The sequence below is a fragment of the Genypterus blacodes genome, unplaced genomic scaffold (assembly GCF_046128005.1).
Source record: "Genypterus blacodes isolate CSIRO-AG114 ecotype Tasmania unplaced genomic scaffold, CSIRO-AGI_Gbla_v1 ptg000147l_1, whole genome shotgun sequence".
NCBI classification, from domain to species: domain Eukaryota; kingdom Metazoa; phylum Chordata; class Actinopteri; order Ophidiiformes; family Ophidiidae; genus Genypterus; species Genypterus blacodes.
In genome coordinates this window covers 2,182,012-2,200,000 of record NW_027466949.1, presented here as the reverse complement: position 1 = coordinate 2,200,000, position 17,989 = coordinate 2,182,012, and the positions used below count along the sequence as shown (strand labels likewise).

Sequence of the window (17,989 nt, the reverse complement as noted above, 5' to 3'; positions counted from 1 at the left end):
CTGCCTCATGTTTCTGCACTACAGACGAAGGTTTGCGACCCGGACCCTTCACACGGGTTGCGTATGCGTGGGCGACAAGATGGCTGTGGTCAGTAAAACTCATCATTTGATTAGTTTGACCACTAACCTCATCAATAATGTAACATGAAGCCCTGACACCATGGTTACGTTCAGTTTAATCCTGTTTACATGCTGATTTAGGAGGCGTTTGACTTCACGTGCTGTAATACACATTTTAATGGAAACCACCTTGCAAACCAATCAGAATTGAGTCTTTCACACAAGACACACACACACTGCTGTCATCTCACCTCACAATGCATGCTGGGATTGCGTCCCCCCTGTGTGTGTTCTGGACGATAGTACCAAAACAAACTCATCATCAGCTCTCCTGCAGAAAAGACACACACACACGCACAGTTATTAATCGGGGTGAAGTTAAACCCAAGGTGTCCAGTCTGAACCTGTTATTACAGCCTTAAGTACACACTCCACACGTCTCCTACCTGACTCTGGCTCCTCCCACAGAGCTGAGATCTTGGCCACATACGGCAGAGACTTCTTCCTGGGACCGGACTTCAGCAGGACGGTGTCTCTGACCCGGACCAAGTCCCCGTCCCTCTGGACTCCCTCGAAGCACCTCCTCAGCACGGGCGCCTCCTCTCCCTGCGGACAGGAAACACTGACATCTGGAACAGCTGCAAACTGATAAGCAGCAGGAAGCTGTGAAGTAAAAAGCTGCGAGATGTGATTTGTATTGAATGGCCGGCGCATCCCTACAGAAACGCTGACAGTGAGATGTTTGGTGAGAGAGGACTGATGTGATGACGTGGGCGAGCTGAATCAGTCGATACTCTCTGAGGAAATCCAAATTAAATGACACTGAATTTAATTACAAACGGCTGTGCGGCTGCTTTCTCTACGCACCACAGCGAAAACCTCCTTCTGATACGGCGCGCCAACTGCCCGCCAACCATTGGTGGTCTTTTGGCGTCCGTTCTTCAGCTGCTTGGACGCCGCTCGTCCCCCGACGCTGGCAGAGCCGAGCTTCTGCTTCTTCTCCCTGGTGAGAGGGCAGGCAGCTGAGCCGATGGCGCCGGTGCCGCGCGCGCCAGACCGCGACCCGCTGGGCGCCTTGGCACTTTGAGGACACTCCCTGGCCACCTGCAAGGGAGGCTGCGGCTGGCTGGGGTCCGATAGCGGAGTCTGAACGTGGGGCACCGATTGACCGGCTGGAGGCGCGGCGGGAACGGGACAGCCAGTGAAGGTCCGAGGGTTGGGACACATTGGAACAGAGGAGGGGCTGTGATGGTCAGGGAGGGTGGATGAGTAATCGTCTGAGGGAGAGAGAGAGAGATGGGGAGAGGGAGAGAGAGAGGGAGAGAGAGAGAGAGAGAGAGAGAGAGAGAGAGAGAGAGAGACAATCAAATACACACAATTCTCTGTGGAGCAATCTAATGAGTGAAGTAACGAGGTCACATCATGGAGACGTGAACGACCCTCAGCTGTTATTGGTTCTACAGAAGCAGCAGAACAAACAGAGCCTCTATTAAGTTCTATTAGAGCCTTCAGCAAATACAGAGATCGCACACACACACACACACACACACACACACACACACACACACACACACACACACACACACACACACTCTCTTAACCCATGACACAGACACCCAGGCTGCACAACACCTTCTCTACAAACAACAGGTTCAACTTCCACCGTGCGGCTGAGATCAGTTTATGTCTCTGCGCTCTTCATCTTCATCAGTCATCCTCATCTGTGCCGTGGAGAATTACATCAGCCGCTCCACCATTAAGAGCTTATAGATTATTGGACACATAAGAGAACATAGAAGCACTACTGATGATGATTCATTCATTCTATATATGTGTGTGTGTGTGTGTGTGTGATCATTGCAGACAAGAAGAAGAAGACGACTAATACAGCGGTGTTGTGGAAGGTTGCATGTTACAATTTCTATGAATTGTTAAAAACCCTGAAGCATTTTTAAAGTGCATGAAGTATTCATTCGATTTCACTGAGGTGAGAGGAAGTTTGACACCAAGACGAGAGAGAAACACCTCAACCCTGACCCGCTTTAATGAAGACCACAGAGAGAGAGAGGGGGGAAGAGAGAGAGAGAGAGAGAGAGAGAGGGGGGGGGGGGGAGAGGGGAAGAGAGCGAGAGGGGGGGAGATAGAGAGAGAGACAGAGAGAAAGAGAGAGGGAGAGAGAAAGAGAGCAAGAGAGACAGACAGACAGAGAGAGGGAGAGAGAGAGAGAGAGAGGGAGAGAGAGAGAGATGGGGGGAGATAGAGAAAGAGAGACAGAGAGAAAGAGAGAGGGAGAGAGAAAGAGAGCAAGAGAGACAGACAGACAGAGAGAGGGAGAGAGAGAGACAGAAAGACAGAGGGACAGGGAGACAGAGAGCGGGAGAGAGAAAGAGAGAAAGAGAGAGAGACAGAGAGGAAGAGAGAGACAAAGAGGAAGAGAGAGAGAGAGAGAGAGAGGGGGGAAGAGAGAGACAGAGAGACAGAGAGCAGGACTGAGAGAGAGCAAGAGAGAAAGACGAGAGGAAGAGAGAGAGCAAGACCTCTTAAAGCATTGCGTTGCTCCCTCTCTCTCTCTCTCACACTCTCTCTCTCTCTTTCTTCATACAAATCATGGATGCAACTTTCCACAACACCCCTGTATTACAATCTTCTTCTTTTCTGCAATGATGACACACACACACACACACACACACACACAGACTCTCTCTTTCTCTCACACTGACACGAGCGCAGCAGCGCAGCAGGCAAACTGCGCTGCATCGCTGGCCCGTACGCCTGCAGCTCGTGTAATCAGTTCATTAGGTTTCGGGCCTCCGCGTCCGCACACAGACGCAGAAGGGGTCTCGCCCTTATCTAACGCTTTTCTGCAGCTTCCCACTCAACTGACATTCCAAAAACGGGGAGATAAGAAATGCCAGACATAACAGCTATCCTCAGCACATCGTATTCCTCCTGCAGCCAGATTACGGAGGGCTCTTCACACCAAAACGACCTCGTAACCGCACTCTGTAAACCGACACTTGACACTGAAACCCTATAGGTCAGTTGTCTTAATCAGAGCTTTCAAAGACTCCATCTCTGTGCTCTATCATCAAACAGACAGACGACAGCCAAAAGGATACAAAAGCAATTATTTACTGAGCCGTTTTCTCATTTCTCTAGGAACAACCTGATTTCTTGACTTGTATTATAAAGAATTTCCATCAAATTTACGCAAAGGCAAATACACGGTACACCACAAATAACAACAAAATACACTTTTCACTCTAAATAATAATCATGATCGATTGGAGGGCTGCTAGCCATTTAGAAACGTCCTCTCACCTGTTTTGATGCCGTGGTTACACTTGGTGCAGTCGGCGGGGCTGAAGGAGCACCCCCCTGTGGTGATGGCCGGGATCACGCTGGCGTAAGGGGGGTATCCGTTGATCCTGCAGGGCTCGCCGTAGCACGCCTCCACCGACGTGCAGCGATACATGGGATGGGAGATCCCTGAGGGCTGGGGGCCGGCGCTGGGGAGCAGCTTGGGCCTCTTGCCGCTCCTTGGGCACAGAGCCAGGGAGGGTATGGGGGAGGGGGGGGAGGCGTCCGGGTGGCTGAAGTGGACGTAGTAGCTGGGGAAGCAGGGGTAGGCGTGCGGGTTGAGGATGGTGGCGGGGTGCGGCGACTGGAGGTGGTGGTGGTGGTGATGGTGGTGGTGGTGGTGGAAGACCTCCGACAGCGAGGCATCGTCGGGCTCCTTGAAGGTCTTGTCGTCCAGGAAGAGCGCTAGCCGGTGGCAGTACTCCACGCAACGCTCCTGGGAGCAGCAGTAGCAGGGAGACACCTCGGCCTCCACCTGCTCCTCTTTGATTGGTTTCAATTGGGAGAAGCCCCGCACGGAGGCACGCCGGCGGCCGTGTTTGTGACACTCCCGCTCCCCCGTGGTCCCCTTCCACTGGCCCTCCGGATCCAAGGTCTCCGTTTTAGACAAACTGCAGCATCCTTGGACGCTGGATGCCGGCTGCACTGAGTCGTCTATACCCTGTTTTCTGTGCTTTAGTCGTTTCTGTTGTTTGGGATGTGTTACTCGATTCGTCTGAGCGGTTCCTCCACACACAGGCTTACACCTAATCTCGCTCTGATCCACTGTCGTCACCGCCGGCGCCTCGCCAATCGTCCCCGGCCTACACTCCATCTTCTTCTGCCGTTTGCTTCCATACTGAGAGCTGGTGAGCTTGAGCAGCGTGGCGGCGGTGAGTCCCGCCTGACGTCTCGGAGTCGGAGCGAACAAACTCAACCAGTCGATGTTCTGAGCCTCCACTGTCGAACGCCTCGGTTTCTTCAGCCTTTCGGTGGCTTTTGCTCCCGCCTGGACCTTTTTGCATGTACGACCTTTGCGTTCGTGTTTGCGTCCACCCTCAGCTTTATGGGCGCCTTGAGCTGGACCTTCACTGGAATTCTGCCGTTTGACAGCATCGTCTCTGTAGAGCAGCAAGGTGTTGACGGCCTCTGCGTTAAGAGAAGCCATCCTCCGCCTGCGAGGCTCCAGGACAGGTGGAGGCAACGTTACTAAGGCGCCTGATTGGTTCTTTTTTGGTTCCAGTGCTTGCTGATTGGCTGCGGAGGTTCTCTTTTGTCTAGATTTCCCACATTTGGTCCTTTTAATGGAGCTGGAAGGCAGCTTCTTTTTAGTTTTCGCACTCTTTTGTTTCCCAGCTTTCGTTGTGTCCTTTGATTTACCCACAACCCCTTTCTCCTCCAGACGGGTGAGCAGGACGCGACAGTCGAGCGCTTCTCCATCGCCCACTTTCGCCATCTTCTTCCTCCGCCGATGACAATCCTTCTTTTCCTTCTTCTCCCTCTTCTTCGTCTTGGCCTTCAGCTCATTCTTTTTCTCCTTCCCTTTTTTAATCGCGCCCCCTTTTTTCCCGCTTCCTCTCTCCTTCCGGAGCTTGACGCGTTTGTCTCGCTGGTTTCTCTGAGCTTTCACCATGGTGAGTCGATCCGCCACCTCTTCATCCACAGGGTCCCAGATCCTCCGTTGGTGGGTGTCAGCTCAGTGAGGCCCTTCCGTGGGCATCATGAATCATTGCCTGGGCTCATACACACTCTGCAGAAGAAGGAGATCAGATAGTTTACTGCAAAGCCACACTTCTGCTACACACACACACACGCACACACGCACACACACACACACACACACACACACACACACACACACACACACACACAGATCATCATGCAGAACCTTGAAATAAGTGTAACAAAACTTGGGAGGGTTGTTGCGGCAATTGGACGTCTTAAGACCCTAGTAACACTCTGGGGTAGACTAGTGTGAGGAAAGGGGTCGGGACATTTCAGGACCATTTTGTTGACAAAGATGCTACACATTACTCAAGAAATGTCTAGAAATTGGACTGTCTGAGAGATCAGGGAGCTTCTGTCCATTAGAGCAGAGGATTTTGGGGGAGAAGGGGATCAAAGGGGATGAAAGGGGGAGATGAGGCAGCGTTACCCTGCATACGTCTCTCCAAGAAGCTGAGATATACGGCACATTAGTTTAGTTTTTGAGTTAGCGTGGTCGGGGTCCTTTGATCCACATGTGTTCCAGATTTCATTTCATGCATTGCGACTGATTAGATTGTGATATATGGACTAATTGCGCCGAACGATCTCCACGTTGGCTTTGTTTTGGATTAGAGCTGCAGCCAAATGACGGCTTCCCATCGCCTTTTCATCTCTTCTATCAATAATAGTAATTTCTCAGCTCCTTGGGCCCGTTTTACAGCAGATTAATGACTCACGCCATCCATTAGGAGCCCAACATCGCGAGCGTTCACCCACACAACTCTAATACAGAAGGAGCAGAAGACTGAGGAGGTGAGGCACTGAGGTTAGGCATTAAATGTCACATTTGATGGATGCTTTTAAAGGTGGTCTGGATCTTTAATTCACAATGCCACCCAGATTTAATTTTAGCCACAGCTGCAGCGTGACGCCGATCCTCCATTAAGTGGTATGGCTTACCCAACAGTAGGTAATTGGATTAGACAGGAAAAGCCTGCAAAGACCCTTTCAACCCCGACGACTCCATATTTCAATCGTCTACAAGCTCTCTGGCTGTTGTGAAGTTAATGAAGAATTTTTCCCAACACAGGCAAACAGTGATCAGAGTTCAAAATGACTCATTGATAGTAATTTCAGCCAAAATTTTCAGCCACTCGGTGGCAGAAACACTTGTCACACACAATAAAGCCTCTTCAGTTTCCATGTCAACACGCTGGCAGCGAGTATGTCAAAGGATCCCCAGGGATTTCTTTATATCGGGTCATAGAGATTAAGGGAGAAGATGCATTGAGGGTTTTTCTGTCATTCATAGGAGTTAAATAACACTCGAGGGTGGCTTCCTCCTGCTCCCTCGACAGAAAAAGACATCTCGCTGAGGGGAGATCTTCAGCGTCACCCAGGTTTGAACTACCCGTGACCTTTACGCAATGACACTGCCATGCTGAGCGGTATAAAGAGATGGATCATCCTTCCTGCTGCCGCCCTGAAACACAATTATGCTGCTTGACCTCCAACAACGGTGTCAACGCGGGGCTCTATCGCTGGAGCACCCCTGAGCTCTTACAGTCAGAGCCTCTCACAAATGATTAAGCACCAAACTCACCTTCCTTTTGACGCCTAATGAATCCACAATCAATCATCGGGCGCCGTTCCTAAACAAGCGTGTGACTGGCCATGGAGCAAACAGCGTCGGATGTCGTATTTTCGTCAAATCTCAGGAGTCCATCTTTCACCTCCTGCCAACCTCATCGTGAGAAGTGCTTCTGCTCTGTTCTACCTTTCATACAGCGAGCTGACAAGACAGACTGATCGCATTGTGCTTAAGCTCAATCAAAGAAATGAACCATATGCCACGTTCAAGGTGCTGCGTGAAGTATCAAGACGACGAGTTGAGCTCCCATGAATGATGTATAATGGGGTAAATATGGCAGGGAAAGGTAGGATGAGATGGATCAACTCCCACAAGAAGCTGCTCTGATGTGATGTTCAGGGGCACAGGGCATGGAAACATTGTCCTCAGCTGATACAAATGTTTTGGTGTATTTTAGGATTTCCAAACCCAGACCAAGTGCAATATCTCTCCAGTTATGTAGCAAACACTGACAGTTATTGACTGGAGTGTTGTCAGCTACGTGTAAGAGGCCATTACACAGTCACTACAGCAAATGATGTTTATGTTCTCACACAAATTTGTCGTATAAATCAACCAGAAGCAATCATTACAGTGTCGCCCTGAGTGGAAATCACATTACTGTGCCCGTCTTCCAATTTTTTAATTGGCCCATTTACAGTGGCCGTTACATTTGAAAATTTGAAATGACTGGTTTGAGAGAGAGAGGGTGTTGTGTGTGTGTGTGAGAGAGAGAGAGAGAGTGTGTGTGTGTGTAAGTAAGTGAGAGGTGATGCATTTCCTCTTGGTAAACAACATGGATTTTGAAGTGAATGTCAAGTGCATCAAAATTGAATGTGTGTGACGACAGTCCTTTCAATGGAACACACAAACACACACAGCACACACTGCAGTGAGACTTCAGGTTTGTGCTTAGTTTAGATACGACACATTCTCAATTTTTGATGCTTTTTCCTCACACACTTGCTCGAGACACCAACAGGGAATTTCTTGTTCTGTGCATCTGACGGCTTCATCCAGCCATCCCAGCGGCTCTCAAACTGTGGTTCGTGTACCACCCGTGGTACCTGAATCTCCCACTGGTGGTTAAGAACGGTAGTGGTAATCAAGAATTAGTTCCATTCATCCCCGAGAGATTTCTGCCGCCAAGCACAAATGCATCCGGATAAGGATGAAGAGGAGGCGCAGCCTAATAATAAATGATTAAATTAATCAACAGCTTTTGTTATGCACTCATGTATGTATTCACAAGACTTCACCTCAGCAGAAAACTGTGCAACAAATGTGCTATTCCTCTGTTATGGCACCACTGTCACCATGTGCACTAACACCTCAGAACAAAAACAGTGTGTCGCTCTGAATTAAAAGCTCTAGAGGAGGAGGAGGAGGAGGAGCAGGCAGAGTGGAGAGATTTACTATTTCTCAGCTATTTCTTATCCACAACGATCAAATATGTAAAGGATCTTCGGCATGCACATCAGACAGACAGACTGTGAGTTTGTCATCCTCGTTTGTAACAACATGGAGAATGCAAACAGATGAAAACTTCTGATACTGCCGCACCCAAATGTCAAATCCGACAAATATTACGAATAATTTGACACCGTCTCCAAGGCACTGTCTGAAAATGACCCGTCCTGCCATGTTATGACCAAGCACCCTTTAAATAATGAGCCGACAACCGTTTAGCACATTCAGCAATGAGAGGACGTCACATTACAACGAGTGAAACTTTCTGACGGTCCCTTGCCAAATGTTTGTCTGATTAGGACTGCAAACAAATCTGGAGTGGACAGCGGCGTCCTGAGTGGAGATTTCCATCCACCCCCTTAGCTCGGTTTGCGATTATTGCCGAACGACTCTGTGAACCGTGAAACGCAAACCCACCAAAGAGAAATTTAATCTGCAGACAACAAGAGAACAGAAGGAGCCTCACATTGAGTTTCTGTCTGTGGATATCAAATCGAGTTACTTCATTTGAATAAGACAAGCGTGCACAATGGACGGACAGCAGCTCACTGAGGGACATTATTATTACCCCCCCGCCCCTCCGGCTGCAGACCCACACTGACCGTAACAAACATCACAGTGTGCTCCCAGACAAATTCAATAAAGTTGTGGTGTGTTTTCATCTTGTTGCCTATAAAACAGGATACTAGTTTACAGGTGTTTTACACACACACAAACACACACACTATTTAGATCATCACAATCTCCACCAGTCTCAGAACACACACAATCACTTTTGCAATAGATGTGATGTTAGAGGGAGCATCATCATGAATAAGGCTCAAGTAAATACGGCAAACAAAAACAGCTGTGATTCTAAATATAAAGACACTGTTAATTGAACGTTTAACATTTTACAGTCCATTCTATTTGTGAATTTGCCACAAAGATCGATTTTAATTGGTTTTTATCTTCTACAGACATTTCCAGGGGCTGCCTCAAGTACCACCAGTGGTGCGCGTCACATAGTTTGAGAACCAGCCATCACCAACCATTAACATGCTGTGGTCCATGCTGTCAATGTTTTAACTTTCTCCCTTCATCCATACTAGTTTCTATTTTGGCATGTGTTTCTATTCTTTGTTACACCATTTTAATAATTTTGCCCAATATTTCTAATACTATACTATAGTTCCTGAACTTCAATGGAGCTTCATTTTCTCTATTAAATTAGAAAAGTCGCTTGCGTTTGTTCTCCACAAACTACTGAGAGATGAAGTCTGTAACGTAGAAATGATCAAACATGACATTTTCTTATTAAAGAAGAGAAGCAGCTAAATGTTTTTGATCCACCACAATCCAGAGTGAGGAAGATGAGGGACTGCTCTGCCCCACACACACACACACACATAGAGAGGAACTGAAGAAGGACATGGGTATAGAGATGCGATGCCCCCCATCGCATCTCTATACGAGCGAGAGAGAGAGAGAGAGAGAGAGGCACCGATCTAAGCGGCTCCAGATAGTGTGTATCACCAAGTCCACTTTGCCGGAGCGAATCATCAGTTCAACAGTCAAAACAACAAACACGGACACGACGCACGATCACGGAGCCACGCAGCGAAAGCCTGATACATTTAAGCAGAGAAGGCAGTTTAACAGCGTGATGCCTCTGTGTGTGTGTGCGAGTGTGTGTGTGTGCGTGTGTGTGTGTGTGTGTGGTAATGAGGCTGTGTGGAATGGAGCTCGTAGTTGGCCATGGTGGTGGACAGTGTGACAGCATGCCGTAGGAGGAGTACGGGCTGTGCGTGATAAAAACACGGAACTAGAAAAGCCCCCCATCATCAAAGCCCCATTAGGAGCAGGTTTCTGCGGGGAATGATCGCCATTAGGAGCGCGCGTGGTGATAATCGACATCCCATAATCTCCAACTGTGACCGGAATCACAGCCGCGTCGGGTTGTTCGTGGATTTTCCATCGTTACCTTGTGTCCCGTTGAGGAAATCACAACCCCTGCCGTCCCGGTCCTCCTGGTTCTTCTTCTCCTTCTCCTCTGGTTCCCGGTCCTGGTTCTGGCGTGCGGTCTCTCCGCGGTCCTGCTGCGTGTCGATCCGCGGAGCGAGCAGCCTGCCGGGGCCGGAGACTCTGCACATCGCGGAGCGGTGACCTACTTCCGAAGTGGCACGCTGGAGATAATATTCATGCGCTGCGTTCGTATTCGCGTTGCGCCGGGACATCCGCCGTCATGTCCCCGACATAATCCGCCCGGGACTCCGCCGGCTCCGACCTGTCTTTTCACACACTTTCAAGGCTTTTTCATGCCCGTTTATATGCCTAAAACAACGCCAGGCACTTGGTTTAAATTTTTATTTTGAACCGGAAAATGTCGTTTAATATCGGTTTAAATATCATTATAGCATTAAGAAGGACAATTATAAATAACTTCCCTCAATCTTTGATCATTTCTTCAAACTGGGGTCTGATTGGAAAAAGGCCGAAGCACTATTTAGAAAATTCTGAGGTCATATTGAATCCAAATATATGCAAAAAAAAATCTGATTTCTCTTCTGTTAATAAGAATTTTCCATTTCTCTGCTTATCTCTTATGAACCTCAGAGTAGCAGGGGCGTATCCAGGATTTTGGAAGGGCGGGCAGCATACCAGGGACCCAAGCAACCCTCAAACAAATGCAATATTCATGCTAATTTAGCGTTAAAGTTAGATTTTTTTTCATCAGTGGACCGTACTTCAGCACATTAGCAAACAAGGAATCAAATCCTCGTCATGGAACAATGAATCTTTATTTTGCCTACGCACGCTCCGATTATAAAGATAAGAGGCCTACATGTGAGTAGGAAATTTAAAAAATGTAACCTGATGTGGCCTGAAAACAATCGGATGACAGCGAGGAAGAGGAAGGTGGAAACAGTGATGAGTTGTGCACATTCCAGTATCCATACAGTAGGTCTGCTGGAGGACAGATATAGGAGCTGCTGGAGTATTACAGTGCCACCACAGGAGACACAAAGTATATATCAGTACTGCATAGAACCACAACGCCATTAAACCACACTGTAAGCCCGAGTAGGAGAGGCTCTGTAATATAAACATCATCCAGTCCGATATCACTATCATCTCATTAATAATCACCACACCCATAGTATTAAAGTCTAAAGAATATGGTAGTGATTTGTTTCTGTCAGACAGCAGATGATGGAAGCATGCGTCCCTCTTAATTAGGCTCATTTACTGTATCCTCTTCTCTTAATGATACATGGAATCCAATAATGTTCATGAATGATCACCACTCATCATTTATTAGCCCGCTGTTATCATGACACACACGCACGCGCACACACACCCACATGCCTGCTGAGGATGACGAACACTCTGCAGTGTATCACCGGTTTGATAAAAAAACTCTAATATTTGCAAGGTTAACAGCAACCAGCATCAGAAGTCGCCGCGTTATCAAGTTGGCATCTCGTCAGAATGAAGCTTAATTGGGATAAATGCTGATTGTCCTCATCAATATCAGCTTTACAGTGTGTAATTAACAGCTGTAAACGAGCTGAGTGTGTTGAGTTTAATGAGGCGTGAGCACCGGGGAGGCGGAGGGAGCATCGACTGCTGAGAGCTGACCTGCACCACATTAAACACACTGCCGAACACCAACACATACACACATACACACACACCGCGGAGAGAGACACACAGCACCAATCGGCAGAAATCTAAATTAATGACGAAAAGCTAATACAAATTAAAGCGTCTGACAAAAGACAATTTGCAATAATTAGACAATGATTTGGACATTATTTCTTCTAATTAGACACTTAAGCATGTGAGTCTGAACGATAGTAGATGCTGCTGAGGATTGACATGAAAACCTTACGGTACGGTTAAGTGCAGCCTTTAATTTGTGCACATCAGTCAGTCTGGGCACTGGCTTCAGGCCTGTTTGAAGGTGTAAATCCCTTTGGAGGAACATGCAGAGGCTTTGATCATCTTAAGAGTTTTGATCGTGTCTCACTAATAGTGAGCATACCCAGCGGTCGGTGCCCACGTCTCCTGTTCACGTCTAGATGTGATTTGTTTCCTCACACATGAAAAGTCAGACAAACTATTTTTTTTGATGTAACAAATACATGGGAGAAGACACGTGCAAGAAATATCAATAACCATGATGAATCCACACAGTGGGAGGCAGATGATGTGTGAAGTCACACCTACTGAAAAGGGAAATTGCCATGGAAAAACAAGATGTAATACAAAAAAAGTAGCAATCTCTCTAAATTGAATAGCAGATTTGCTTTCGTCAAAACTCAAATTTGGCTCCCAAAGTGGATCTGATTGGATGGTTTTGTCCCCTCTGCTGTCCTTAAGAGACATGTATGACATGTAGTCTAGATCTACAATAAACCATAGAAATCCATACAGCAAGCTAAAGTAATCTGACCTAAATATGTACACATCTGCCTTTGAAATGCACAAACAGGTCAAATGTGTCCTATTCTCTGTCACATAAAAGGCCTACATCTGCATCCAAGCTCCTCTGAGGTGATCTGACTGTGATAACACAGCACAATCAACACTACCTCGACCATCTATGGATGCATTAGGGAGAGCCAGCCTCCAATCCGCTGATACTTTAGTTCCTTCATACACTTAAAACCCTATTGTGATCAAATCCAAACAGGAAGCGCAGAAACCTCTTCCCAGCAGCACGCAGCTGGGCTGGGTAGCAACAAACCAGTTACACTCGGCGAAGGCACCAATGTGTTTATCATGTCAGGTTCATAATACACCAGGGGGAGGAAACGAGGCGCACGGCATATTTTGGAAACAAAGAGACACGTCGAGCTGCTTAATAGAGTCTAGGTTAGGTAATCCCATTAAAACCATCCCAAGCATATGCACAAGTCTGATACGGATGAAATCCCGCAAAAAGGACAATAAGTAGAATATAGTTTAGACTATAAAATGACAGGAAAGGCTGCAACGTACTGTCAAGGGTGAAACAGTGATAAACAGCAATACAAGAATAATCATGTGGATGAGGTGGAAATGAAGCTCCCGGGCTATAAAATGATGTTTAAGCCTGAAAACAGCCAAGACACTGAAGGTGTGAAAGCGTTTCTTTAGACGCAGCACAACAATGTATAATAGGCGCTATAGTGTGCAGATACTGTATGATGAAAACAGGAATCTCCATGCACACAGAGTTCATCCGCATCATCAGAACACGGAGCAAAGCGTTCTTTCTGAGTGTCAGCGTGCAGCCTACAGATGTAGACATGACAGTTGAGCAGCAGAAGGGAGACAGGACAGGAAGTGTAATTAGCTGCTTCTACTGTTCCTCTTCAAAGAGACGGGGCAAGATGCCAGACAGTCTGACTGGCAAAGAGGGAGAGGGAGGGAAAAGAGAAGAGAGCCAGCACCAGAGAGGAAGAGATAGAGAGGAAGACTGAAGTCTCTGAGATCGAGGCAAAGCGCCGGAGAAGAGTGGCAAGGTGGAGAGGGAATCTAACGCCTCACATCTCATTCAGCAGGGAATAGAAAAGTCAAACTTCACAGATATCAGAGGGGCAGATTCTCCACATTCACTCGCCGGGCTTCTTTGCTCGACAGGCCCACATACTGTAGATGTGACAGAGCCAGATCGAGCAAACCAGGGGTAAGAAAAGTTAAGTCTGTGAGAGAGAAGTACATGGGGGGAAGGGAAGGGAGGAAAGAGAGAGAGAGAGAGAGAGAGAGAGAGAGAGAGAGAGAGAGAGAGAGAGAGAGATGAATCAGGACAGCACAGAGAGGGACGGAGAGTGAGTGAGAAAGAGGACGATAGAGACAGAGTGAGATTGTCATCATCATTGTGAACAATGACGCTCTGATGCAGGAGGCCTGTCGCTGTATTTTCAACCAGCTGAGGAAGGAGAGAGGAGGAGGAGGAGGAGGAGGAGGAGGAGGAGAAGGAGAGCGCCCGCCTGCCCACCTGCCAGGGCCTCAGTCAGGCTTTTAGCATCTGCCAAACTGAAGGACGCTTGGTGCCATGTGCTTTTCACTGAAGGAGCCTGACGTTTGTCAGTCACACTGAGGGCTTCTGTTCTGTTCTGCCTCAGCCAAACAGGCTTTAAACCCCCCCCCACACTCCCACCCCATGTAAACAATCCCAGTGAGTGATAAGTGAGAGAGAGCACGGCTCTATAACCGCCACATCCACTGCAGCTGTGGGCTGACCGACAGCTGACGCCTGTCTGTGAGCCTCTGTGCTCGCTCTCCTTCCTCCCCACCAAGCCTGCCTCCTCTTCTTCTCTGTTTCCATGAAAAAGACCTGTAATTTTCACAGCTGTGACTCCAGCACAGTGCCAGGCTGAGTCAGAGAGAGAGAGAGAGAGAGAGAGAGAGAGAGAGAGAGAGAGAGAGAGAGAGAGAGAGAGAGAGAGAGAGAGAGAGAGAGAGAGAGAGAGAGAGAGAGAGAGAGAGAGAGAGAGAGAGAGAGAGAGAGAGAGAGAGAGAGAGAGAGAGAGAGAGAGAGAGAGAGAGAGTTTGGGGCTAATGGGCTTTAAGAGGGCTACAGACAGCAGAACTTTGCTAATCCTGAGCCCCCATCGCGTTTTCAATTCAGTGAAACACAAAACAGACTGCAGGACTCATTACTATAAAACACACCAGTACAAAGAGAACGGGTGTAAAGGTGCAATCTGTGACCCCTCTGTGAGCCTCAACCAAAGGGACACCCCACCAACAAAACACAAACCAATGCCAAATGGAAGCAACAGATGATCGACAGCTATGACAACACAGGATGACTAGAGAGCAACAAACTGAGTTCATAAGCAGAATAATGTGGCAGAGCAACAAATGTTAAGGATACTTGGCAACAATTATCGACAATTGACCAAAAGCAAGACCCTGTATATGCCAAAGCGTTCAAAAGCAACACACCATGCGCTTTAAATTAGGAGTTACTAGGCCTGATGCTTAAATGTTTGTTTACATCACTAAAGCTTGAGTAAACAAGCTGATATTTTCAGTTACGATCAGCTGACAAATACATGAAATGCCACTTTCCCGCCTAAAATCAACTCATCTGTTCAATGATGTATGTGAAGTCTTCTCAAATTTGGAATTTAAGAAGATGACGATGATGCCGAAGAAGAAGAACCTGTACATTGATGCTATAACATACAGTATTTTACTAGATTCATATTTAAAGTTTGGACATCTGAGTCTTTGGACAAAGATCTAATGGATCTATATCAGATAAACCTCATGAGCCTGCAAATTCATCTGATCCAAATTGAGGAACATCAACAATCCCAAAGCCCATGAGCCTCTGCTTTGGGGGATATCTCTGTTAGTTTCACATATCATCTTTTCCTACACATCAATAGTTTAAATGTGGGGTGGAATTGACATTAAAAGCTGGTGTTGTTTGTTGCTTCGACTCTCTATAGTTACAGTCCAGTAACACCCATCGCTTTGTCTCCTCGACTCTATTCTCTGCTGTCCTTTCATCCAGCCACATGCAGTCAGGACGCGTTTGTCCCCGCGGGGAGGACGACGACATGTTCGGGTGACATCCGGGCCACAAAGCGACACTCTGAAGTAATGGGATTACATGTCCACGATCCATGTGGTGTGGTCGTGCACTTCGAGTCAACATGTTGCTCTGTGCTGATGATAGACTCGTCACACTGACTCGACACTAATCTGCCTCCCAAACTGTCACAAGATGCTTCAAAAACACTTTTATAATACAAAATATAGGATAAAATCGCCAAAAACACACAATGTACACGCATTTCATCTTCGTGCACAAATTATCAGGAACAATCTGGATTATTAAAGTGTCTGCGGAAGTTAAAGACTTTGTTGCGCTGTTTCAATCTAAATCCCCTTCTGAAAATATTGACTACTAAGTTCTTAGTATCTTTCATCAACAAACTCCACCAGATACCGACGAGCCTCCCGACTAGTTTAACTCGGAGCGGCTTGTGTGACATTTTTCAAGATCGCGAAGTGGAGAGTGACTCGATCGGAGCTGTACTCACCATTTAGAAGAGGAAGAAGAAGAGGAAGACGGTCGAGCCACCTGCACAAGTGACGGCGGAGACACGGGAGGTCTGGAAAAGTTGCTTTTTGCGGGATGTTTTCTACGGACGCGGCGGGAGGGATCCGTTCATCTCGCTGACATGTTATTCCAAAGAGTCTCGTCGCACGATCTTGTCGGTCTTGACACTTTCAGTTTTTCCGTGTGTGTGTTTCACTGACGAGGCGATCGGAGTTGAGGTCCAAAAAAGAGGCTTTTTACAAATGAAGATCACCTCCGCGGGGCTCAGCGAGATGCGTCAGGTGTACTGTTCCCGCAAATGAAGCAGGAAAACGGAGAGCAGGGCGCCCCATGTTGAGTTGCGTTGCTCGGCAGAAGGCTTCTCCTCTTCCCCGCTCGCTCACTCTCTCACTCCAAACTGCGCCGCCCGGAGCTCCACGCGTAACAATCCCCCACTCGTTTCACGCTGTATCCCGGTTGTTAAGACAAAATGTGGCGTAATAAGCGTCCAGCGGCGTTACGGCGAACTACGACTTCACTTCAGCGTGTTTTTACATAACAGCATCATCCGCTTTTTTATGTTGACGCATCATGTTGCGAAAACATGGAGTTTCTTAAAGGGCCACGGACGCACCGCCCGGCCGTCCACATGTCGCGGTCCACGGCAGCGGCGGCGCGTTGGACAGATGTCTTCCACCGGCGTCACGCCTTTAATACCTGTTGTCTCTTTTGGACGGACGTGTGGAAAGAGAGCGCCGTGCTGACAGAAGGAGCTCTGCCTGTCACTTACACACCACTCCTGTGTTGTGACGTGATAATGGCGTTCACTCATGAGCAGAGACTTTTACTGTCTTTTATTGGACTTCCTTCGCACTTCCATTTTCCAAATTGAACTTTTGGGGAAATATGGGATATTGAGTTTGTAGGCTTAATTTGTACATGACCGCAGGGTATTGTAAACCAAGGGTTCTCAAACTGTGAAACGTGTACCTCTGATGGTACTTAAAGCGCCCCCCTCCCCTAGGAAAACAAATCTATCTGTGCTATCTCTATCTGTTATTCTATTCTAGGTCAATCCTCCTTTAATTAAGAACTTTAACTTTTAACGACATGGCTCTGTGTGTGTGTGTGTGTGTGTGTGTTTGTGCCAGTTGTTCCACGTGGTTTTGAGGCATTTTCAGGCAGATTTAGATTCAGTGTCTGTACTTAATTGGTGCACCTGTTGTTTACAAACAAACTGCAGCTTCAAAGGATTTGAGCTGTCACTCAAACTCCTCGTAACTTCTTCATGCATTCCCATTTTTCGGGCCTTCAGGCATAATTCTTTCAGGGTTTATTCCTTCGTACTTTACCCAGGCCTTTCGAAGTTCTTCAATCTTAAAAGAAATAGAATTGTTACACATAGACATCATCCATCTACTCTCAATATGGCTGGAACCTCTCTCTCACACACACACACACACACACACACACACACACACACACACACACACACACACACACACACACACACACACACACACACACACACACACACACACACACACACAGAGCAAACATTTACGGAGCCCTACCAGATAAAAGAGGAAGGCTAGAGTCCTCATCAGGTAATCACTGTGTCCTTGATTTTCCAATTAGACAGTTGGACCACATTAACTAACAGAGAGCGAGGATGATTATGTGTGACTCAAGGACACACTTTTGTTACTGGAATCAAAACTGAAATACTCCTGTCAATGGTGTCGTGACTAACC

At 47.4% G+C, this 17,989-nt stretch overlaps 1 protein-coding gene across 1 annotated transcript in view; it reads right to left on the bottom strand.

Moving 5' to 3' along the window:
• Positions 1-16,870, bottom strand: part of bahd1 (bromo adjacent homology domain containing 1) — a 21,000-nt gene extending 4,130 nt beyond the window's left edge. Inside the window, exons 1-5 of the mRNA XM_076165539.1 lie at positions 16,237-16,870; positions 3,382-5,149; positions 928-1,337; positions 507-666; positions 312-391 (exon numbers count right to left, since the gene is read on the bottom strand). Coding sequence (XP_076021654.1) covers positions 312-391; positions 507-666; positions 928-1,337; positions 3,382-5,032 — 2,301 coding nt within the window. The 5' untranslated portion in view covers positions 5,033-5,149; positions 16,237-16,870. The remainder of the gene's footprint in view (positions 1-311; positions 392-506; positions 667-927; positions 1,338-3,381; positions 5,150-16,236) is intronic.
• Positions 16,871-17,989: the final 1,119 nt, after the last annotated feature.